At 44.4% G+C, this 25,461-nt stretch overlaps 1 protein-coding gene across 1 annotated transcript in view; it reads right to left on the reverse strand.

Annotated features, from left to right (window-relative positions):
* LOC134447681 (Fanconi anemia group A protein) overlaps positions 1–25,461 on the reverse strand; it is a 43,595-nt gene that overhangs the window by 7,250 nt on the left and 10,884 nt on the right. Inside the window, exons 15-35 of the mRNA XM_063197269.1 lie at positions 23,231–23,341; positions 22,516–22,611; positions 19,315–19,374; positions 18,735–18,823; positions 18,489–18,549; positions 18,335–18,384; positions 17,861–17,937; positions 14,916–15,017; positions 14,398–14,531; positions 13,532–13,602; positions 12,774–12,873; positions 11,977–12,200; positions 7,317–7,410; positions 6,947–7,177; positions 6,576–6,649; positions 6,182–6,310; positions 3,093–3,174; positions 2,191–2,420; positions 1,716–1,821; positions 587–646; positions 194–298 (exon numbers count right to left, since the gene is read on the reverse strand). Of these exons, the coding sequence (XP_063053339.1) occupies positions 194–298; positions 587–646; positions 1,716–1,821; positions 2,191–2,420; positions 3,093–3,174; positions 6,182–6,310; positions 6,576–6,649; positions 6,947–7,177; positions 7,317–7,410; positions 11,977–12,200; positions 12,774–12,873; positions 13,532–13,602; positions 14,398–14,531; positions 14,916–15,017; positions 17,861–17,937; positions 18,335–18,384; positions 18,489–18,549; positions 18,735–18,823; positions 19,315–19,374; positions 22,516–22,611; positions 23,231–23,341 (2,286 nt within the window). The remainder of the gene's footprint in view (positions 1–193; positions 299–586; positions 647–1,715; positions 1,822–2,190; positions 2,421–3,092; positions 3,175–6,181; positions 6,311–6,575; positions 6,650–6,946; positions 7,178–7,316; positions 7,411–11,976; positions 12,201–12,773; positions 12,874–13,531; positions 13,603–14,397; positions 14,532–14,915; positions 15,018–17,860; positions 17,938–18,334; positions 18,385–18,488; positions 18,550–18,734; positions 18,824–19,314; positions 19,375–22,515; positions 22,612–23,230; positions 23,342–25,461) is intronic.

Below are 25,461 nucleotides of genomic sequence, written 5' to 3' on the forward strand. Positions count from 1 at the left end.
AAAAGAAGAAAGAATAGATAAGTAGGGGGAAACAAAGAGATAAATGGTAAAGAAACAAAACAGGATATATAAAACAGAAGAATGGAGAGAAGAGCGCAGAGCAGAGGAGGTGTGAGAAAGGTAAAAAAAGAGGGGAGATGAAAGGATATGAGGAGGAGGGGGGATCAGAGCTGTGGAGGATGGGAGTGATTACCCCAGCAGAGGCCAGCAGCAGAGGGCAGTGTTGGCTTATCTCTGACACGGCTGAGTTGATGGCAGCAGCCGGAGAATCACAGCAGACACTGGCACCAAGCAGCCCCTTAAAATAGTGCAAACATATATACGAGAGAGACAGAGAGAGGGAGAGAAAGAGAAAGTGGGAGAGTGAGAGAATGAATGCGAGAGAGAGAACAAAAGACACACAGAGTTTACTTCTTTATTTGGATTGACAGATATATATTTCCCAAGACACAGTCCAAATTTAGCTTAAATCAGTCTTATAAAGCATTAGAAAGTTTATTTTCATAATGCCCTCAGGATAAACGATATATTTTGATGCCACTGATGTATTGATGGCAGGCTGTGTGGTGTGGCCTAGTGCACTCACCCTGAGGAAGTGGGCGGTGAGGTGGTAAGGCAGGAGGCCCGCTGGACTGCATACCTTCCTCTGAAACACACAATACAACAAAAGCACTAAAGATGGAACTGTACAGAAAAAGCTGTAATAGATAGGCTCACATTTACATAAACACATTACATTTACAGTAGCTTACAAGTTTATCCAACGGGATTTACAGTTAATAGTTATTAATACATTATAGATAATGTATATCAATTATTATTACATAATAGATTTGGCTACACCAGCTAATGGAATGTCACATACCGTAATGAGCCAATCAGAGGTCTGTTCTGAACGGAAGCAGGTGACAACAATCACTTACTATATTTACCAGCACAGGGCCCCAAGTGTATGGGTGTATTTGTACATGCTTCAAGAATGTAAACAAGAACTTTTTTCCGTTCCCATTTCCTATGACGTAAGGGAGTACACACACACAGAACTAGAAAGGAGCGTTGAATGAGCAATGGCAGTTTGTTATAAACAAAATGGACTAGCTTGGTCTTTCCCTTCAATTTCAGGATGTAAAAAAAACAAGGAGTCCAATGTAAACAGACTATACTTGCCATCTAAACAGCGCAGCTGCACAGTGGTGTAGTCTACTTTTTTGTGGTGGGTATACTGTGTATTTGAGCATCTTTGAGGTGTGTATACTGTATACATCTGTGCTATTCTAAATAATGGATTAATCAATTTTACTTGTAGGTGGGTATAGAGAAATCCCTGAAATTTCCAGGTGGGTATACTGTGTATACCTGCGTTCTACATAGACTACACTACTGCAGCTGCAGTATATTTAGTCCAGTTTTAGACTATTTAGGCATTCCAAAACATTCTATTTCACTCCAACATAATTTCCACCATACTGTCCACTTTTCAAGCTGAGAACATTTTGGGAACATTACATTATTAACATGACAAACATGGCATGCATCGGCCTTTCAGGTAGTGGAACAGGAAAACTCAGGCAGAACATTCAATCTCCTTTCCCCATTCTCTTTCTGATAATCATCTATCCATGCAAGCCCATGTCTATCTTACTTGTCTATCTTGTTTGTATCTAGAGTTCATGTCTTCTCTATGTCTCAGTCAAGATTTCTCTCTCCCTACTCACCTGATAGTGGTTGACATGCTCTATGAGGGGTTGACAGTTCAGAGTCCTGCGCCCCCCTTCACTTCGCACTGGGATCAGACAAACAGCTGGCAGGGCCAGAACCACTCTGCAATACACACAAACACACATTCATTATAAACAAAAGCTATTTAAATACGCTCACACACATACTCACATTACAGGGCATTTATGTACATTGTATGTTCACACTGAAACACATGCACTCAAATACTCTACACAAGCTGTAACCCATGTATGAATGCACGCATGCACATACAAATGCACACACACACACACCCTCTCTGCCAACAGTCATACAATACGTTCATACAAAGTTAGCACACTAAACACACACAATCTATGTTTCAATTTCAAACTTCTCTGCTAACGTTGTTACATAGCTTTTTGACAATAAAGTACACTTGAACTTAAACACACACAGACACACACACACCCACACACCCACCCTCAGTACCTGTTCCAGGTGTGTAGCGTTTGCTGCAGGCTGAGTGTGCTGCTGAGGCTTTGGGAGTGTGTGGAGGCTGCATCTGAGCTGGAGCTCTGCCTGGCCAGCACATCAAACAGGAAGGAGAGCCCTGCCTCTGCCTCTGCCTCTGCCTCTGCCTCTGCCTCAGCATCTGCACCCCCTCTCGCTACCATACCCCTCCGCCACTGCACAGTCATCTGGAGTTCACACACCAGCTCCTGTAAGGGACACACACACATTAATACACACACAGACACACACGCACACACACACACGCGCACACACACACACACACACACACACACACACACACACACACACACACACACACACACACACACACACACAGAGGCATACAGTGTACATGCACGTTTGTCACACACGCACACATGTATGCACACACACACACAAACAAACATTCATCAGCATATTGAATACTGTATGTAATGAGAGCAAACAGCTGCATCCAGAAAGACACACTTCCGCTACAAAATCCCTAAGCCCCCCACACACTCATCCACACCCACACACACAAAACAGTCATCTGGAGTTCAAATACAATCTCCTGCAGGCGTGCACACAAACACACACAAACATACACACACACACACACACACAAACACACAAATTTATCAACAATATTAAATATGTAACCAGAGCACACAGTTTTACCTAAAACACCCAACGATTTACCCAACAACATCCATCAATAAAGCCTCTCTCGACAAACACACATGCACTGTACTGCATGCAGCAGACACCAAAGGCGCACACACACACGCGCACGCGCACGCGCACACGCACCCACACGCACACGCACCCACACACACACACAAACAATAATGTGTTGATTGCACAGCACTGTAAAGCAGTGTAGTGTGAGAGATGACCTGCAGTCTGGACAGTACATCGGGGAGGCAGGTATCCGTGTGAGGGGCGCGGGCCTCGGGCCGCTGCTGCCAGGACTGCTCACTGCAATGGAACACATGTAAGTCAAGTTTATTTGGGAAGCACATTACAAAGACTGTGGCAGTTCAATGCAATTAAAAAAAAAAGAGAGCAAAGTACACAGGAACAGAGTACTGTATACACACACAGTACACAACACAAACCCACATACTAGCTTAAACAAGTCTACTAAAGGCAGGGTGATGGTACATATTTGTCAGTAAATAGTAATATGTGGTACACATTACCCGTTGACTTTTCCCTAAATTTGCTTCTACATCTCTTTTTAAAAGTATGTTTTTAGGGCTTTTTCGCCTTGATGGTGATAGGACAGTGTGAGAGGAGACAGGAAATGAGCAGGAGAGAGACATGGGGTAGGGCTGGGAAATGACCCCGTCTGGATTCGAACCGCGGTCCCCATGGGCATGCAAGCCCAAATGTGGGGGGCTTAGCGTGCTGCGCCACAGCGCCCCCTGCTTCTGCATCTCTGAACGTGTATCATTGCATGACCTTCTCAACTGGAGAAGCCATAGTCTTGCTCTTTCTGGGATACAGGCTATTCTAATGGGGGATGATTTGTTTACTTTTTTTGTCTTCACTCCATATTTCATCCCAAAAACTATTGCAGTGTCATTTTCTGCTGATGTTGCATAAGCTTTGTTGATTGTGGGTAATATTGGAATAATGCTTTTTTTTTTAACACTACGTATGGGTGGTTGACGTTTAAGGGCGTAACGCCAAAAAAATAAATGATTCCAATTCCTGAAAAAAAATGATTGAAAAAAATTGAAAAAAATTAAGCACTTAGTGGTCTGTGGAATTTCGCCTAATTTTTGCCATTTTTGAGAAAATGTGTACTGCATCAACACATTGCATAGGCATGTCACATAGCAGGAAAATGAAGTCGCACCACAGGAAATTCACTGCATTATGGCCATTTTAATCGTTTTGTATGCATGACTGACATCTGAGCTCATGCTAACTTGATAATGACATCGTGTTTAATCTTAATATGAGTTTTCATTTATAAAAAACTTTTTTTTTCCTTCTATAAGAGCAGTCACACCACATGACACCATAAAATGAACCTAAGCATTGCGTAACAGAAACATTGCAATATGAAGACATATTAAGAGGTTAATAGTCACCTTAAGCTTCCACAGCACTCTCCAATAACTGAGGTACTGACTGGTTAGGAGCCAGTCTTTAAGACCCTTGTAGTTGGCCTTGCAGCTGCCCGTTCACAAACATTGACATACATGTCACCCCACAGGACGCAATTTGTGTTACGAAATTGAACTTGAGGTTAATATTACTGTCTTGAGTTTTTTTTCACATTCACATATCTTAATATAAAGTTAATATTTATGCAATCATGCCAAATGCTTCATACATTATTCAAAATGTTGTTGGTTAATTTATAAATATATTATATTCCAGGTTTCATTAATGTTACAGTCACACCGCAGGACATTTGACATATAAACCTTTACATAAATCTTAACAAAAACGTTTCTTCCCATCTAAGACTAATATCAAACATAATGCATCACATGCCACAATGTTACGGAAAAACAAGGCGTCACGTCTCCCACCCGTATATACTTCATACCCAGAGGGAGGATCTCTGCCTTCAATGCCACACATGGCAAAGACATCAGCACATGGCATGCAAACTGCATCCCTGCAGTACCCACGAGCTGTAAGATTCTTTGAGCAGGACTGGCTGTCATGGATGTGTATTGATTTATATCACACCTAATATAGCATTTGGTCTAGGACACATACAACATAGTATACCTATCAGGTAACAGATCTATGATTGGGTATGAGACAAACATGCACATGACAGCTCTCATACAGCACAGGCACACACACTACGAGCTTTAGTTTCAAATGAAGGGCAGTCATGGGTAAGCTCTTTAGGGCGTCAGACTTGTAGCCCAAAGGTTGCCAGTTTGACTCCCGACCCAGCAGGTTGGTGGGGGGAGTAATCAAGCAGTGCTCTCCCCCATCCTCCTACATGTTTGAGGTATCCTGAGCATGTTACCGTCCTGCCGCACTGCTCCCTTGGGGCATCATTGAGAGCTCCCCCCTTGCACGGGTGAGGAATAAATGCAATTTCGCTGTGTGCAGTGAACACTTGTGTGCTGTGGAGTGCTGTGTCACAATGACAATGGCAGTTGGAGTTTCCCAATGGGCTTTCACTTCACTTTCACAATACTACATATTAGGGCTGCACGATTATGGAAAAAATCATAATCACGATTATTTTGGTAAAATCGTAATCACGATTACTGATTTTTTTGAAAATTATAACAAGATGAAACATAACCAAGAATGAACTATATACGGGTGGGCAAAATAAAATGAATTGTAATAATTATGTAAAGGCAATAGCATGAAACTTAGGTGGACAGATTTCTGGCCAGAAACACCAGCCTGTCAGTATGTTCTGGCTTCAAGGACGCTCTCAAAAGTAGGTCACTATTGCCACAATTAAATCACGATTAAAATTTCGACTTCGATTTCACTAACTTATCACGATTTTCGATTCTTTTCGATTAATTGTGCAGCCCTACTACATATTATAATTTATTTCTCCTTCATTACTCCAGGGTAGTCACATCGTGGCTGTGGTCTCTTTTTCAAGTGAGCCCTAAAGTTAGGTGGCATCAAATGAAGTATTTAAATGTGAAAATTTGCTCATTGGCGAGACACAATATAATAGTGCTCGACCATATGCATCATGGCGTTCACATGACAACCAGGCACACCCTAGCCAGGCCGCGCTCTCCTAGTGACGCAACACCTTCACCTAGTCAGGCCAGGAGCAATACAAATATCATTTCTGAGCTCCAGAAAAATCGAGAACTCCTCCCTCTTTGTCGGGAAGCAAACAACCAGTAGCAAACAAAGGGAGGCGGGTCAACCATGCCGTTTGAGAGAAATGTTCATCGTTATGCTCTTGGTCAGACCAAGTCTCAAAGAGATTTGAAAGTCGATGATAATCAGGCTAGGCACACCCCACCTTCCCACCATGTCCATGACGGCCTCCAAGATGAGCGTGCAGGCTCTCCTCACGTCCCCGCCACAGCCCCCCTGCTCCACTGCACAGGGCAGGTACAGCTGCTCACACGCCCACTGCTCATACTCCAGCCTGGAACACACACACAGAACACACACACACACACACACAGAACACACACACAAACAGAACACACACAGAACACACACACACACACACACACTTATCACAATATTGAATATGTAACTAGAGTACAGTACTCCACACACAGAGTACAGTAGGAACACGCAGTGCAGTAGACGGTACAGTAGATCTTTATGTGCATCTATACATTCTGGTATATTTTTATATTTGTGTGCGTGCGTGTGTAGGTGGGCATGGCTGCTGCTGATATTACCTCTGTGGGTCAGATAGGGCATCTTGACTTCGCTGCACTCTGAGCTCAAGAGACAGCCAGTCTGAAAAGGATAGCTGTGTTCAACACACACACGCACACACACACACGCACGCACACGCACACGCACACGCACACACACGCACAGGAAAAAAACTCAGATAAAATAAGAATGGTAGTTTAAGTGCTGTTAATACAAATGAATCTTGAGTTCTTGACCTTGTTGGTGTCCTGTCAACTAGCTAAAAACTACCACTTCAAACTAAATAGCCTAGTCTGGCTAAAATGCTGCATCAATATCACTAAAAAGTTCATGGATTATGCAAGACTGGAAACACACACACACAAGCGCGCGCGCACACACACACACACACCAGATAGTCTGGTATTGTCTGAAGGGCAGAGAAGGCTTCACATCTCCACAGCTCCAGGACGGACTTGGTGAGGGTGACGTTGGGGTCTGTGATGCACTTCCACTGCTCCTCTGCCTCTCCTCCGTCTCCTGCGGCTGCACGCTCCTCCTGCCCTCCTCCTCCTCCTGCTCCTGCTCCTCTCCTGGCCAGCACACGTACCTCCGGGACCAGTCTGGGCACCAGGTACAAAAGCTACAAAACACACACACACACGAACACACACACACACACACACACACACATTTGATATACTGTTATGTATTGTGTGTGCCAAGTCTACAGTTTTGTTTGTCATGATGTTGTTGTTTTATGTTTGGGAGGAAGTGGAGACCTTCTTGCAGAGGCTGCTGGGGAGCAGGTGCTGCTCTTGGTCCTGAAGTGGAGAGGAGCTGCACAGACCATAGCTGACCACAGCCACACAGAACCTGATGGGTAGGGAGAGAGAGAGAGAAAGGGAGAGAGAGAGAGAGAGAGAGAGAGAGAGAGAGAGAGAGAGAGAGAGAGAGAGAGAGAGAGAGAGAGAGAGAGGGGGGGGGGGGCGAGAGAGAGAGAGAGAGAGGGCGAGAGAGAGAGAGAGAGAGAGAGAGAGAGAGAGAGAGGGGAGAGAGAGGGAGAGGGGAGGGGAGAACGAGAGGGGGAGGGAGTGAGGGAGAGCGAGAGAGAGTATAGGAAAGAGAGTGGAGGGAGGGGGAGAGCGAGGGGTGGGGAGAGAGAGAGAGAGGAAAAATATGAGAAAGTAAGAGGGATAGTGACAGAGAGAGGGATAAAGGTAGAGTGACAGAGAGAGGGGTGGAAAGAGGGATGGTTAGAGGGAGAGAGAGAATACAGACATCAAGCTCAACAATGAGAAGTGCAGAGGCAGGCTGCTGACCAGCGCAAATCCATCACTGTAGCAGTATAAAGTAACACCCATAACAAGCCCCACCTCCCCTCCCCCCTCCCCCAGGCTGGAGACAACGCACACGCACACGCACACGCACACGCACACGCACACACACGCACACACACACACACACACACACACAAACCTTCCCTTGAGACTTGTGCAAAAGCAGAGATTAGGCAGTATGCGAAATAGTCAACAAGAAAAGTCTCCTGAATAAAACATCAGTTTACAAAAGAGCTCACAGTAAAAAAACAAAAAAAAGACCTCACTTATGCTGCAATAATGAGCCATTAAATGGCTGATGGGAAAAGAAGCCTCTTATGCCATTACAGAAACTAGAAAATCCATTAGGAGCCATCAGCAGACAGCAGACAATAACAAGCAGAGCCGCTTGGACTTTATACCAAATCGATGCAACAGTGGGGGAGGGTGGGGAGTGAGGGAGTGAGTGAGTGGTGTCTGTGACAAGTGGGAGATGCATCAAGGTGGGGTAAATATAGGCTGGCCATGAGCCTGTCTATCTACTGTATCTACGCTACGCCCAATACATTGCATTACAGTACACTACACTTAGCTGAAGCTTCTGTCCAAAGCGACTTTAGTTATTTTTTTAAGCACAGGGTATTGGGTACAGTCCCAGAAGCAATGTGGGGTTAGGTGCCTTGATCAAGGACACCTCAGCCATGGATGGAGGTGTGGGGAGAGGTAAGTGTGGTATTCGAACATGCCCTCTGATTTTTATTTTTTGGGGGGCTTTTTATTGCCTTTATTTGACAGGATAGTAAAGGTAGAGACAGGAAGTGAATGGGCATAGAGAGATGGGGAAGGGTCGGCAAAGGACCTGGTCCGGGAGTCGAACCCGGCTCGGCCGCATAGCAAACGAGTGTCATACCATATGCGCCACGGTAGGGCCATGCCCTCCGATTCAAAGTCCATTTCCTTAACCACTAGGCCAAGACTGTCCAAACAGGCCACGGCTGCCCCATTACATTATTACCAGGGTTCCCACTATTTTTCAAAAATAATTTTCCAGGACATTTCCAGGACTATTTTTGGATAATTCAGGATGGATGTTTTGTCCGTTGGACACACAATTTGGACATACACAGCGACACACAATTGATTTCACAAATAATATGATAATGTGACTTTCAGGTTGAATTGAGTAGTAATAAATTAGTAATACAGTAACTTAGTGCTGGGAAGAGGGTACGCCCACTATTCAGGTCAGTGGGTACGTCCAAACACGATCTAGAGAAGACTGCTTACTGGCGTCATAAGAGCACAGTATGGCATGGTCGCAAGGGGAGTCACTTTCTTCTTCTGCGGGTAGAACTGGCAGCATGGTTAAGTGCAATGCCACTACCGCCAGGGCTGGAGTGTGGAACAGGTCATAGGACAACGTGAATTTGTGTCAGATGTCCTTAATTAACCCATGCAATTAACGCTGACAGACAGCTGTAATTAATTTAACCACAAAGTGAATATTGACAACAGACATCCCAATTTGAGCAGGCCGGAACTTGCAGCAGCCGCTCCACCCACAATGCAATTCAAATGGCAAACTTTCCAGTGTCACAATTTGTATACATCATGGCGTTGCAGTCACTGTCCATGCTCACGGTGTTCCCAGGCTACGCCCCTGTACTACACTGTTGCCAATACATTTTCCTGTGAAAAAAGCGTTCTTATCCATTCTTCATTCTTTGGGTACGTCCAAAGGTTTTGACCCGGGCTTGGGTAATTTGTGACTGAAAATTACCAGCTGTCCCGCTAGTAGGAATCTGATGGAACTTGGCAACCACACCCTTGTCAAATTTCGCAAGCCCAGCACGAGCATCCTCTGTCGAAATGCTTTCTGATCCCCCAAACGTTTATTCGGAATTAAATAAAAGTCCAATGTAAACTCACATCATTATCTCAGAAATTAATCAATTATTGGTCTCTCTCTCTTACAACCAAAATGAGTGTACTTGAATAAATGGGTTCTCCACAGGACTTGGCATTGACTTTTTTTTCTGTGGCTAGTGAGTTTATCGAGCCACTAGCCATTAAGTCTTTCTGCTAGCCAGAGTTTTGTTGCCAGTTTCTTTTGTCTTTGGAATATTCTTGCATACAAACAATTGATGCAACTACTGTGCCTAGTGGCTAGTGAGACTGAAATTGTTACTTCTCAGAGCCTAATTTTACCAGCATTTGTCCGGTTGGCTGGTGCCAATGTCAAGCTTTGGTTCTCCATAAGAAATTCCTTTGTGCAGATATAGTCAGCCACAATGCTGATTTTTAGTAAATGTCTTCTGTCTGATACAGATTTTAGAGTTTTAGGATTTTTAAATATTAGTCATGTAATGGGCTATCCCATACGAACAGCCTTTGTTCGTGTGCTGTGCAGCTTGCACACAGCATCAATGAACTTCAAACAACCCCAACAGTCTAAATGGCAGAATTTGTTAGAATGTTCACACAAGATTAGAATGTTCACAGTACTTGAATATTAAACAGCCAGTCCAATAAAAGATGGCAACCTGGCCAATTGGGTATCGCAGCCATGTTCCTGTATCGATTCCATTTCGATTCTTAGGGCTTTGAATTGATTAATCACGATTCAATTCGATTCGATTCGATTCATTCCGAATCGATTCAATCCATTCCCTTCTTGGTGCCAGGATTTCCCCCAAAAGATGCTGTTGCCTATTTTTATATAAAAATGTCAAAGGGCTGTGGCTTGACAGTGTTAACAGATTGCTAATTTGTAATAAGTAGGCCTAGGCCTAATTGACTAATACCTACTGGGTATTTTCCATAGACCTAAATTAAACAAAAAGAACAAAAAGAAAACGAACCCAAAAAATCGTTTTTTTGCCATGTGAATCGATTATGTGAATTTTAAATGGTATTGATTCATTATCGATTAAATTGATTATTTTACCCAGCCCTACTGGCCAAACACTGTGGGCAACTTCGCTGACGTGTGTGTGTGTGTGCTCATGTATGTGTGGATAATATGTATTGCCTATACATCAATAGGTGGGAAAACTTTGAGAAATTCAATCGTCATGTCTAGACTGGGCAGGGGAAAAGTAGGCTATATCACAAACAAAACCGTGAAAAAAACAGGTTCAAGACAAAAATCCAGGACAAATATTTTTTCCAGGACATTTACTGAATTCCAGGACATTTCCAGGACTGGAAAACAAATATCTAAATTTCCAGGTTTTCCAGGACGTGTGGGAACCCTGATTACTGTCTCCCAACAGTGGCAGCTTGGCTTTGCTGTAAATAATATAGTTGACTCTGATGATTGTATTTATGGAGACACCAGAACTGACAAACTCAGCTCTCCTTAGATGGGACAAATAAAGATTTCGGATCCTGATTCTTTACCGGAAAAATCAGTGAGCGAGAGCAGTGTTTGGGAGTGGAGACAGCGACTTTGTGTGCTACATTTGAACCGTAGTGTATACGTAGGCCTATACATTGGTTTCAAACCATAAACACCATTGCTACCTACACTGACATGATTGACTCGGATCATACCTTTACATGACCAATGAACAAACAGAACAGGCGGAGTGTTTGTGAGTGATGACACGGATGACATGTTCTACATTGCAGTGATGTGTGCTACAATTGAATGATCATAGTGCGTAGGCATGCTACTTTACTACTACGATTACGACGTCACAACCAGCTGTTTGCAATTGCTTTAAACTTCAACTTCTTGAATCTCTTGAACCTCCAGTCAGAAAATGTTTCAAACAAGCAGAATCAGACTCTCTCAGCAACATGCAGTGTACTACGAGACACTGGTTCTACTGTATATCATTCCTCCAGAGGCGGTGCTTACAGCACATGGATATCAACGCACGGAACGTGCATGTCAAGTATTTAATAACAACAAATTCACTTGTGACCTGGGTCCGGGGTCAGAGTCAAAAGAGCGGTGCACCCAGGGAATGTCCTCAATAAAAATTCTCGTGTAGACTCCAAGTGACTGCCAAGCTCTGGCAGTCAAGTCTGGTATCCGGAATTCATAGAACCGTGGTTATATACATAACCTTCGTTTTATGCCCGGGCAGGGCAGGAGGTCAGAGAAGAAGCTCACCGCAGACTGAAGTGCATGTGGTCAGCAGTGTGAGTGGGGAGGGCTTCACTCAGGGCCTCAGCCACGGGCATGGGACTAGAGGAGGAGGAGGAGGAGGAGGAGGGTGATGATGATGATGAGGTGGATGAAGGTGGCAGGATCGTGGGACACTGGGGGCCTGCCGCATGGAACTGCACCAGCAGAGCTGCCAGGCCCAACACGTGGGCCGCACCCAGAGACTGACCCTGTGGAGCGGATAAAGAGAGAGTGGAGGCAAGACGAAGATCAAGAGAAGAACACAGAGAGAGGAGGGAGAAAGAAAGAAACAGACAGAGAGACAGACGACAGACATAAAGAGACAGACAGAGACAGACAGACGACAGGAGTAGAGGAGAACAGGGGGAGAGAGGCAGTATTAGTATTTCATCAGATTGAGTTGTTCACCGGGGAATGCAAATCGTGATGAGACCATCTGTAGTTTTTAACATTTAGAGATAGGATAGAAGAATATGAGAGAGAGATAGAGAGTGAGAGAGAGAAAGAGAGAGAGAGAGAGAGAGAGAGAGAGAGAGAGAGAGAGAGAGAGAGAGAGAGAGAGAGAGAGAGAGAGAGAGAGAGAAAGAGAAAGAGAGAATGTGAGTGAGAGAGGTAGAATGAAAGAACGAAAATGTGTGTGTGTGTGCGTGTGTGTGTGTGTGTGTGTGTCTGTGTGTGCGTGAGTGAGAGAGATGATCTATCAGATCAAGGGAAAGCACCGGCTGACAAACAGTGAGAAACAAACACAAACATCAGCGGACATGATGAAAACCTGGTCTGACCTGCTTGGGGAGCAGGTCCCAGAGCCGGTGCAGGAGGGCGGCGAGCAGCCGTCTGTGACCCAGCAGGAGCTTCACGAACTGGGCCGCCCACGCTCCCTGCCTGGGGGTCAAGACAAGAGCAGAGCAGGCCATGTCAGCACATGGAGGAGGAGGGCTCACGTCACGCCACCTCTAGAGAGCAGCGGAGGGAGTGCAAGCACAGCACAGCACACACCTCCTTGGACCTCACATCTCACCACAAACATACAGCCACGTAAAAATATTGGCTCTTTTTGAAATGTTCATATTTCAACCCCAATTTATAGACAGTGTTAAACATGAACGCATTCAGGAATTGTGTGTCAGGGCTGCTCAATGTTGATCCCAATGTCAAAATCCTAATGTCATGGAGATTGACAAAACTGTCCTAAAACCAGGACATTGACAGTCATCTGTGCCAATGACCATTCCACTCCATCAAAACCGCAGCTTGCCTCGTCCCTCTCCTTGACACGTCTGGAGGGCACTGGCCTCCCTTGAAAATGTTGTGGCAAGCTTGCTAAGCCCCCCACATTTGGGCTTGCATGCCCACCCCCAGGGACCCCGGTTCGAGTCCGGCCGGGGTCATTTCCTGGTCCTCCCCTGTCACTCTGTCCCACTCGCTTCCTGTCACCATCTTCGACTGTCCTGTCAAATAAAGGCTTAAAAGCCCCTACAAATATATATATAAAAAGAAAAAAGAAAACGTTGTGGCTGAAAAACAATACCCACTGCCTCACCTGTTTGGAGGATTGGCTCTGGAGGCCTCCAGGAGACACTGACAGAAGCCCCTCAGAAGGGCGTTCACCACCTGCACATCACAACACAACACAACACAACACATCAACATCAGCGTCAGCATCGCCTGGGAGGGGGTGATGGTACAGCAGGAGGAAGTGAAAAAGGTATCAAACCATATTTAACCTAGCCCTGCCGTACCGTGGCGCTAACAGTAGGGCACTCGTGGAGGGCAAGTGGGACAGAGAGATGGGGAAGGGTCGGGAAATGACCTTCGGTTGGAATCGAACCCAGGTCTTCAAAATTATGTTACGGCGCCTAAGCCCACGGAGACACGGAGCCCCCATCTCTTTTTTGCTTTTTTTACAAACATTTTTTGGTCTTTTTGACTTTTAACACATTGGTGCCTGATGCTGCATTGCGTAACATTGGCCCTGGCGCCTGGAGCTGCATTACGCAACATTCAGGCTCATTAGATTTGAGACAACTTTATTAAACATCTCTGTTTCTTTGACATGAATGAACACATTCTAATGAGCGATGAGGGTCTTAGTGTTTAAATGCCACTCAGTCCATATTTTTACGTGCTTCAGAAGCTGAGATATTTAGGTTTTTATAGGCTGAGGGCAGCTTTTCTTAAAAAGGGCTCAGGCATTCAGCACCCTTTTTTGCAGGTGCCTTAGGCATCAATGGGTTATTCAAGATGGGACAATATGAGAGGCAGACAGGAAGTGCATGGGGACAGAGATGGGGAAGGGTCTGCAATGGACCCAGGGTCGGCAGGACTCTTCTTGGGTCGCCGGTGCGGCGTAGCAGCCCGGTGTCCTGCCGTTAGAGCCACACGGTAGGGCCGTTCAGCATCTCTTACTTTGGTGAGGAGCTGGCAGGAGGGGGGTGGGCCTGTGTGGAGCTGGATGGGGGCGTGCGCGTCCATTTCCTCTGGACGTTCTGGGGACACATCGCTCAGCGTGTCTGAGACGCGCGCCAGCTGGGCTGACACATCTGGAAAGGTAAGGTAAGGAAAGCTAAATACGTGTAGAACTGATTGAAGTGAATATTGTCACTAACAATGTATGGAAAGGTTATGGCACTGATGATGGTCTGAAGGACCGAAAACGTTTTGCACTTCACTGGGTAGCACTTTCTTTATTTTCCTTATGCATTAAATCTCTTTGTGCATCGGCATCAGTGGTGTGCGAGTTCCTCCTTGCTGTTTCATTGGAAAGGTTATAAAAGCATTTATTCAAGACTTTATGAAAACAGTCCCTTCTGTCCACGGCCTCCTCAGCGGTCCGAACCTCCAGTTTGGTATAGTAGAGTATGAAGAGAGTGAGTGATGATGATGAAATAAGTGATGCTGCTGCAGGGGGTGTATGTGCGGCTTGCCTCCTTGTTTGGCGCCAGATGACAGCAGCCTCCTGAGCTCCTGCAGCTGAGCATGCAGCACTGCCAGCAGAGCCTCACTGCCCTCCATGGGCCTTTCCACACCTAGTGGACACACATACGCACACACACACACACACACACACGCAAACACACACACACACACACACACACACACACACACACACACACACACACACACACACACACACACACACACACACACACACACACACACACACACACACACACACACACACACACACACACACACACACACACACACACACACACACACACACACACACACACACACACACACACACACACACAAAAGAGCGAGCACGCACGCACGCACACACACGCACACACATGCAAACTTCAATAATGAGTTCTGTAATTACAATAATATGTTTTTAACTAGTCAGATCTTGCTACCTGACGACAGTTTTACTTATGTGAGCGATGCTTGGCAAACTACCTCCTGGCTTGATCATTTGGTGTGCACTGCAGATGCTCACTCCTCAGTGGTTAACATGGAGATCAAATATGGCTTAGCCACCTCTGATCATATGCCTATATATGTGACACTAAATGTTGACAACATTCCAGCTCTGGTTCCACTTAATGAGGTAAATGATACTAGAAAACTGGACTGGCTGAAAGTAACTGCAGGGGATTTGGAAAAGTATTTTTCCTCTACTGACAAGATGTTGGGTCTTATTGAACTACCTAGAAATGCCTTGTTGTGCCAGGACATGAATTGTAAAAATGATGACCATGGTCATGAGTTATGCTCATTGTATGATCACATAGTCAGCATTCTTGTTGCTTCAAGCACCTCTATTACTACTCGGAGAGGCAAAACTCACAGTAATGCTAAGCCTGGATGGAATGAACACGTTAATGATCTTCATTCTGCTGCCAGAGGGGCTTTTAAACTCTGGTGTGATGCAGGCAGGCCAAGACAAGGCCCCCTGTTTGAAAATAAAAAGGCCACAAATGTTAAATTTAAATATGCTCTTCGATTTATCAAGAGGAACGAAAACACCATGAGAGCTGATGCACTTGCTAACAGGCTACAGAATAATGATTATATTGACTTTTGGAAGGAGGTGAAACGATGAACAACTGCAAAACATCTCTGCCCTCTGATATAGATGGGGTGTCTGGTACTGAAAATATTGTTGAAAAAATGGCGTAAGCATTACCAAGATCTATTTAATTGTATAAAGAATGAGCCATTTGAAGTTAATCATATTGATTCATCTGAAAACTTTGTATAAGATCTGATGAATTCTNGAGGCAATATCTGCACTTGATAATAATAAAGCATGTGGCATGGATCAAATCTGTGCTGAGCACCTGAAGTATGGCAGCAAGAAACTCTGCCCTCTTTTAGCAATGTGTTTTACTGGACTCCTCACCCACGGAGTGCTACCTGAGTCTCTTTTGGCCATATTGCTTGTTCCTGTACTGAAGGACAAAAAGCAGGCAAACTGAATAGTATTGACAACTACAGACCTATAGCGTTGTCTAGTATTCCCTCCAAAGTTTTAGAACAGGTCCTCCTTAAAAGACTTGATGTTTTTTCTCTTAACAACAGACAACCAGTTTGGTTTTAAGAAGAAACATGGCACTGATATGTGCATATTTGCGTTAAAGGAAATGGTAGCTCAATATGTGAACCAGAACTCCACTGTTTTGTATGTGTTTCCTCGATGCTTCTAAGGCTTTTGACCGCATAAATCATACTAAATTATTTATTAAATTGCTACAGAGGGGGGTCCCAAAGGTCATCATCAGGATCCTTGTGTACTGGTACAGCCAACAACGATGCGTGTCAAAATGGGGGTGTGGTATATCCACCCCATTTCATGTATCTAATGGTGTCCGCCAAGGTGGGCTTTTATCTCCTGCCTTGTTTAATGTTTACATGAATGACTTATCTGCCCAGTTAAGTTTGTGTTCCACAGGCTGTTTTATTGGTAATTCTTTGGTGAATCACCTTATGTATGCAGATGATCTGGCCATTGTGAGCCCATGTAGTGCTGGGCTGCAACAATTACTTAAAGTATGCACTCAATATGGGCTTGTTTATGACATTAAATTTAATGCAAAGAAAAGTAATGTCATGATAGTGAGAACAAAAGAAGATAAGAAGATGACATTCCCTGTTTTCTATTTGTGTGATAGCCCACTTGTGGTGTGTAAAGAAGTTAAGTACCTTGGTCATATAATTTCGGATGATCTCAGTGATGATCGTGACATATATCGTCAACGACGTAAATTGTATGCCCAGGCCAACATGTTACTTCGCAAGTTTAGCATGTGCTCAGTCAATGTCAAATGCCTCTCTGTTTAAAGCCTTCTGTACACCCCATGTATACTGCTCACTTTATGGTGTAGGTATAAGAAAAGCAGCTACCAGAAGCTGACAGTAGCATATAATGACTCTATGAGACTGTTGATGAAGCTACCAAGATGGACCAGTGCTAGCAACCTCTTTGTGTACTCCAGTGTGCCTGGGTGTGATGCAGTCTTGAGAAATGTTATTTATAAGTTCATGTGCAGATTGGACTGCTCTCAAAACTGCATTATTCAAACCCTAGTGAGTCCAGTAAAGTGTTCTGTAAGGTTCTCCTCCAAGCTTAGGCGACACTGGAGAGAGTGCCTATTTGTTTGATGGGTGTGTCCCCATCTTTCATTTTATTTTCTTATTTTATTTCTTATTTTTTTCTTTGTCTTAACTTCTCTATGTAATGTATTGACTGTTGTCTTGATATGGACCATGTACTTTGAGTCTGAAGTAAATAAAGAATTGAATTGAATTGAAGTAAAGCTCAAAACGAGTTTGATCATGTTTACAAACAGATGCCAACCCTGCCCTGACCAAGAATTCACACTCCATATGAGGAACAAGAAATAATGTGCATGTGGACACTCACCACTTTGTTGCTTCTGCATCTCATTCTGGCAAGACTCGGTGTACGAAGAATACACAGCTGCTGGGATTTTATCTGCCCTGGAGGACGACACATATGAACACGCACGCACGCAAACACACACGCACGCAAACACACACGCACACACACACATGCAAACACACACGCACACACACGTGTGCACGCACACACACACACGCACACACACACGCAAACACGCACGCAAACACGCACACGCACACACGCTTTACCTCAGTCAACCCTGGATGGAGGAACCAGATCAAAATGCAACAGTGATTCTTTTCTATGACAGGGCTGCTGAAGTGGTGAAATACACAATGATGATTGACAGAATTCATTTCAGATCATAGAATGATGGTGTGCTCTGGAGTGATGGAGTGAGATGTGGCTGTGATGTAAGTGTGTGTGTGTGTGTGTGTGTGTGTGTGTGTGTAGTGTGTGTGCACACAAGTCTACCTCCGCAAAGCTTCAATGAAGTTCATCCTGGCATCTGCCTTCACAGGCAACTACATTAACATGAGAAGACAAAACACATAATTAGAACAAGGTCCTTAAAGCCAAATGTATCCATTGATGCATTCAGGCACTTTTGAGTGACAGGCCTACTGACCATTCGTGGCGCAAGGAGGGCGGGCAGGAAGCGGCCCAGGAAATAGGGCCTTCTGAAAATACTGCAGAAACATAAAAACAAGGGTGCATACTTACACCTAGCACTTGAATAATAAAATTACTTTATGGTAAGTATAACAGTTATCATTTTATTGGTATTATTTATGTGTGCCGTGGCAATAAATGCATTGCATTATATATGGTTAGACGTATGTATTTCCATACAGATAAAGTTTAGTTTGCTTACCTGGCCTCCATAACCATGGTAGAGATCCTCCCAGTGCTTTCAAATAGAGACACAGCCTTCTCAACATCTTGCTGGGCTTGCTGCTGGGGCTGTGTGGGTGGGATTGTGAGAGGTTGTGTGCAAAAGAGAAAGACAGAGAGAGAGAGCCATAACCTCATGTGAGGTTAAACCTTTAAAAAAAAAGTACAGCCATGCAATTCAAAATGCAACCCTAACTCATGAAATGGTTAACATGGTTAGCTGTTGCCTAGCGGTGTTCCACAACGGCACTGTTTTGTTTTGCGCAGCAACAATTTGAACATTAAATAGGCCTAAAGAAAATGTCCCCGCCATGTGTGAATCATTTAAGTATATCCATATAATAAGCGGGTTAACTTTCGGCGAGTCGGTCGCTTTGTGGAATAGCAGCACTTCAGAGCTGCAGCACGCTCCGCGTTGGGGTCTAAAGATTCTCTCTGTCGTGCTGCTATTCCACGGTAGCGACCTTCTCGCCGAACGTTAACCCTTACCTGATACACATGTCTACTGTAGCTTGCAATTGCTGCACTACCCCTGTTTGTCCATTAGGGGGAGCTCCTACCTGTACAGTTCCTGCAGCTCCAGACACATCCTCATAGAGCCCCATCTCCTCCACTGACACCTGCACAGAGCATTTCAACAGCGTTATAACAACACACAATTTAGCTTTAAAAACTGCAAACTGCTAAACCATGAAATGCTTGTGCACAGCTCTTTTCTGTTTTGAAATACTTTTCCAAGAGTTTTTTTTTTATTCAAGGCCTTGTGCGTCTTTGTGCTACTGTTGGGGTTGAGAGGAAGAAAACAAAACAATGGGCGTAGGTGCAGACACAGGAACATGGACATAGGCGTAGTAGTCACATTGCATTAGACGAAGCAGCTGACGCTTTTATCCAAAGCGACCTACAGCTAAAGCTGACTTAGTTACAGTCCCTGAAGCAATGTTAGGTGCCTTGCCTCGCTAAAGACAATTCATCAATGGATGCGATGGGATTCCTGCAACCTTCAGATACTAAGACATTTGAATTGAATTGACCAACTAATTACGACACAGCTGCCACACAACAAAAATCATCTATTTGGCCAAAACAAGACTACAGACAGGTGGTCAGGGTGGCCAGACTGCAGTACCGTATGTATGGAATAGCGGACGACGAGGTGTCCCGATATCAAGGGAAATAATGGACGAGGCGGAGCGTTCTAAACAGCCCGACGGCGCCGCTTATCACCCGGTTACCAGCATTTAAGTATTAATTTATTAATATGTTGATCTAAGGCTTCGTGAGAAAGTAGATTCACCACTGCGCTTGGTACGTTGCTATGGGCACCATTTCCTAATCTAGTGAGACGCGCCTCTATCGGAGGCATGTTAGGATGCGCGCAGAATGTTGGGGTGACTTGACAACCAAATGCGATAGAATTGACGACTGGGTTTTTGACTTGACAACCAGATGCGATAGAATTAGTAACGGGGTCTTGACTAGACAACCAGATGCGATAGAACTGACGACGCGGTCTTGACTAGACAACCAGATGCGATAGAACTAGTAACGGCACTTCGCCAGAACGTTAGAAAAGAAGCAACTTGGACGCCCGCACGCCCGCATGACATCATAGGTGTCCTGCTACTGGGGAATAAAGGACACCTGCTCGGCCAATCAGACGACGTTCCGTCTGCTCACTGGGTGATAAGTGAATTTCAGTGACACTGTGTCAGATAGGGTAAAATATCACAGCCAGGACTACAGGGGGTAAGTCTGTGGGAGTTAGTAATGTACCGTACAAGAAACTTCAGTCAAAAGTAAAAAGGGCTTCTACAGGTCTACAGATGTCGTGATGAGTTTGTGTATGTGTGTGTGTATGTGTGTGTGTTTGTGTGTGTGTGTGTGTGAAACACAGTGGAAGACAACCTTTTGTTGTTCTAAAACCATATTTTTTGCAATTATATTTATATGTACAATGCCTATCTGCTATTTTCAGAGAAACACATCTCTGCTGATAAAATGTGCACATGATCATCATGACCAAGGGATCTTTTCCAAATGCAAACCGAGCAGCGTGTGAATACTTCCCCCTTTTTACATAACACATACGTGTCAAGGAAGCGGGTCCCATTAGTCAGTCTTTTTTCTTCATCAGAAGAAAAAACAGTTGAGTACAGTTGAGGGAGTTTTTCGGCCAGATCCATTACAGCCTTTTTGTCAGAAAAAAAAACACTACACTGTGGGGTGGAGGATGCTCTCAATGTTGCTATAAATGTCTGCCAAGAGAAATCCAAGAGAACATTCATTCATATCCAGTGTGAAGCACATGTCCTCGAGGCACTCCTGAGCCATAGCTGCATCTCACCGAAAGAAGAATGGCACTTTGATGAACGCAGTGAGTGATCTTGACCTTTGACCTCCACTGAAATCTAATCACCTCGTCTTCGTATGCGAGTGTTACATTCTTACCTAAATCTGAAGCATGTGTCCTCTGGGCCCTTGTTTGAGGGCATCACGTTCAAAGAGAACAGAGCCTTAGTACATGTGGTGTTAGATGTTGACCTTTGCATTCTCGATTCGATACAGTTCATCCTTTATAGCATGGGTGAACATTAAGGTTAGAAAATTGAAAGCACGCGTCCAACTTTGTTCCTCTGTTTAGGGATTCCAGACAAGACGCACGTGTGTGTGTGTGTGTGTGTGTGTGTGTGTGTGTGCGTGCGTGCGTGCGTGCGTGCGTGCGTGCGTGCGTGCGTGCGTGCGTGCGTGCGTGCGTGCGTGTGTGTGAACAATGAAAGGGAAGATGGACAGCTGAGAAAAGAAGACATACAGTAACTAATGCCTGCGGCCATGTCTATTGCTGACAGGAAGGCATCTGACAAACAGGAGACTTCCAATCAGCAGACCAGCAACTGGGTACACAGTACACACAGAGTTCACAGAGAGGCGATGAATCACGTCAGAGCTCCTAGGTGTTGGCTGACTACAAGCGCGCGCATATGTGTGTGTGTGTGTGTGTGTGTGTGTGTGTGTGTGTGTGTGTGTGTGTGTGTGTGTGTGTGTGTGTGTGTGTGTGTGTGCATACGCGCATGGGTGTCAGGGTTACTATAAGGTCAGTGGACTGCACTGGGGAAAGTCCACACCTGTGACTAAAAACGTCTGCACCTTGCAGGTTTTTTTTTCCACAGGTGCACTGTGGAGGAAGCCCTTTAAAAAAAATGCATGCTCTGAAAACATGCCTTGTTTTGATTTATTACATGCGAGTCCCTGCTGCTGAAAAAACATGTCCATTGAGCACTACACCACTACAGAAATAACTACAGGACTTGAACACAAGGTATACTACTACAGAGCATCCCAAAACCGTACACTCTTTATATTAAATCAATGTAAAGTAGATCTTTATTGTAATTCATGTACTTTTCAAAGTGTAACAGAATTTACAGACATAACTTTGTTGTTTTGTCAACACTTATTACCAAACTGATAAGAGAAGTCTGTGTTATGAGACCTGATACAGTCACTGAAGGTAAACGCAGCATCTGAACATGAATGCTCAACAATTCCAAGAGAATTGTGTTTGATACATTGTCAGCAGTGCCGGGACAAGATTGAATATCAGTTTGAAAAAAGACGGTGGCAAAGCAATACAATTATGTCTAAATATTATTAAGCTGCCAAAATGATCTGGATTTTAAAACCACCAACTGAACAATGATCTGAAATGTATACACATTTTTTTGGGATGCCCTGTACTTTCTCTAGTGTCTCGGTCTTACCTTGAGGTCGGCCAGTCTGGTCTTGGCCAGGGAGACGTACTCCTGCAGGAGGGAGCGGTGCTTGGCTGGGACATACGGAGGGTGCAGGATATGGACCTGGAACAACAGATGAGAAAAAAGGGCAGAAAATGAGACAAGCTGAATTTGTTTTCATGCCTTGGAATGTTCTGCTTGATAATTAAACAAGCTTTGGGGGGGGGGGGGGGAGAAATAATAATAAATTCAAAGCTTTACAGCTACTTGATTCACAGTCTGATTTATGGTGATATAGAGGCTGGCCATGCCTCCTGACCCAACACACTAGCCTAGAAATCTAGACGCCGTACAGCAAAAAGCTGCGGTCGCTAGGGGCGTCTAGATTTCTAGGCTACCAACACACAGCATTTCTTATGCATTTTAAAAACACAATCAAAATTGGATACTGCCTAAGCCTTACAATATGGGTTCAAATAAATCATTAATAAATAATTGTTACATCAAAGCTCTTTGTCTTACACACAACTCATAGACAAGCCCCCAACTAAAGTCCCAATTGTTGAAGCATGCAAGCAAGCAGCTGGGTCTCCAATAGCTCAGAAGGTCATCTTAATTAAAGATGGTGCACTCAGGAAATGTCTGCTGTTGCTATTTCTGGCTACATTATGCACATTATAATGACCATGAGTCCCTGTCCCAAAGGTCACGTAAAGGTCAATGAAAAGAGTTGGAACTTCACCTTCAGGTATTGCGGAGGATCAAAGGGCACTAGGTCAGACAGGAACTTCAGTAGGAAGACCAGGGACTTCTTGCTATTGCCATGGTAACCGCTGGCGCCTCCAAAGGCCAGCTATAAATAAACAAACATAACCACTGCTCCTGTGATGACAAGTCAAGTGAAAGCTGTTTGTGTGTGTGCTATGACGTTCATCTGTCTGTATTACACTGTTTGTGTCCGTGTGTGTGTGTGTGTGTGTTTGTTTGTTTGTTTGTTTGTTTGTTTGTTTGTTTGTTTGTTTGTTTGTTTGTTTGTTTGTTTGTTTGTTTGTTTGTTTGTTTGTTTGTGTGTGTGTGTGTGTGTGTGTGTGTGTGTGTGTGTGTGTGTGTGTGTGTGTGTGTGTGTGTGTGTGTGTGTGTGTGTGTGTGTGTGTGTGTGTGTGTGTGTGTGTGTGAGAGAGAGAGAAAATGTGATTGAAAATGTGTACGTATGTGTCAGTAGGTGTGTGTGTGTGTGTGTGTGTGTGTGTGTGTGTGTGTGTGTGTGCTTGGCATTGCTCCGTTCTTCCACACGATACCCGAGACACCCCTCACCAGCGCATCCCAAACCATTTTGAATTTAATTACACATCTGAGCAGCTGAGAACAGCGACTGCTTCCTTCGTGCCCTGGCAGAGCGATGCCATCCATACCAGTCAGTCAGTCAGTCATTGGTCTGTTACGACACTACAGGAAGAAAGACACTGAACAAAGGCAGCAGGGGAGTCCATTTCTAAATATAATGAAGCTTTGCTCTGAGTAGTTAAAGCCCCTGAAATGAACACGAGGAGGGGAGGGGAGCAGGAGCAGGATGGCCTATGACTCATGGCTGGGGACATGGAGCAAATTTTCCAACGCGCAGAGCAGCATACAGTTAACACATACACCACCACCACCACCACGGTGTTCATCGTAACAGTAATGCAAGCAAGCAGGGGTGCGTTTCTCGATGTCGTTGTTAACCAAGTTAGCAACTTACTTGGTTGCAATGCATTTTCCCATTGGACACCTAGTAAGTTGCTGACTGGTTAGCAACTATGCTTTCGAGAAATGGGGTACTGGTCCATTTCAAGGTATTTAGAGGCTATAGGCAAAGAGGGACGGCAAATCTCCACACAGCAAATTTTTGCTTTTCAACTCATTGACTTTGAATGGAGGCGAAATTTCGCCTCATAGGGTGAAGGTAGGGCAAATTCACCAAGGGGGCGCAAATTAACATTGGCGAATCCCAAACTCCATGTAAATTAGATGGTCATCTACCTCAATTAGATGACCAATTAAATAAGTGTATGGATTTCTCAGTGCATGACATTTGCAACAGAGGTGGAATTTTTTTAAAAAAATCAGACAAACATGGCTCTCACAATAGGAATCTCCTGGAAATATTGCAGAGCACGCACCCCCAGGCGAAATTTCGTGGGGACGCAGCGACACTTGGGGGGCCCTTCCCACCCCCTTCTTCTCTTCAAACTATTGGGAAGCCCCCCCCCTCTCTCTCTCTCTCTCTCTCTCTCGAGAGAGAGAGAGAGAGAGAGAGAGATTTCGATAACAGTATCACCGCACTTCTCAGAAATTGAATTTTGGGGGGGTCCTGATTCCTGACTCCTGCCACACTTGCAAAGTTGTAATTGCTGTCATCCAAGTACAAGCACAGAGCCACCAGAGCCCTCCTTTCACCTGAGGGCCCTAGATAATTGAATAGTTTGCTTGCCTTGTTATAACAGGCCTGGAAGCAAGCAGTGATGTGGAATTCAAGTGTCACTCTGCTACTGACGAATCACGTAAGCATCTGTTGGCTTGTTAAAGTAATTCATTAACTTCAAAACATTACATAGTGGGCCTTTAAAAAAATATATGTTTTTTTTTGTTTGTTTGTTTGTTTTTAAACAGGAAAGAAATGTGACTATCAAAGATAACATTCTGTGGCAGAAAAAGTTGTCTGAATCCAATACAGTACCAAAATATTGCCTACAAAGGTACCATATTTTTGAGGAAGTGTGGCTACTTCCTTCATGATGCTGTCAGTTACTAACATTGCATGGAAGTAGCAAGTAAGGGAGAAGTTTTTTGGCTAAGTGGATGTAGTGCAGTGCATAAAAATAAAAAATGCTGTATGTATAACTCATAAGTTAACACAAGCATGCCTTCAGTTGTCAGCACACTTATAGAGCAATGAACAATTGAATACTGAGGCAAATGGCAGACTGTACGCAC

The sequence above is a fragment of the Engraulis encrasicolus genome, chromosome 4, assembly GCF_034702125.1.
Source record: "Engraulis encrasicolus isolate BLACKSEA-1 chromosome 4, IST_EnEncr_1.0, whole genome shotgun sequence".
Taxonomy (NCBI): domain Eukaryota; kingdom Metazoa; phylum Chordata; class Actinopteri; order Clupeiformes; family Engraulidae; genus Engraulis; species Engraulis encrasicolus.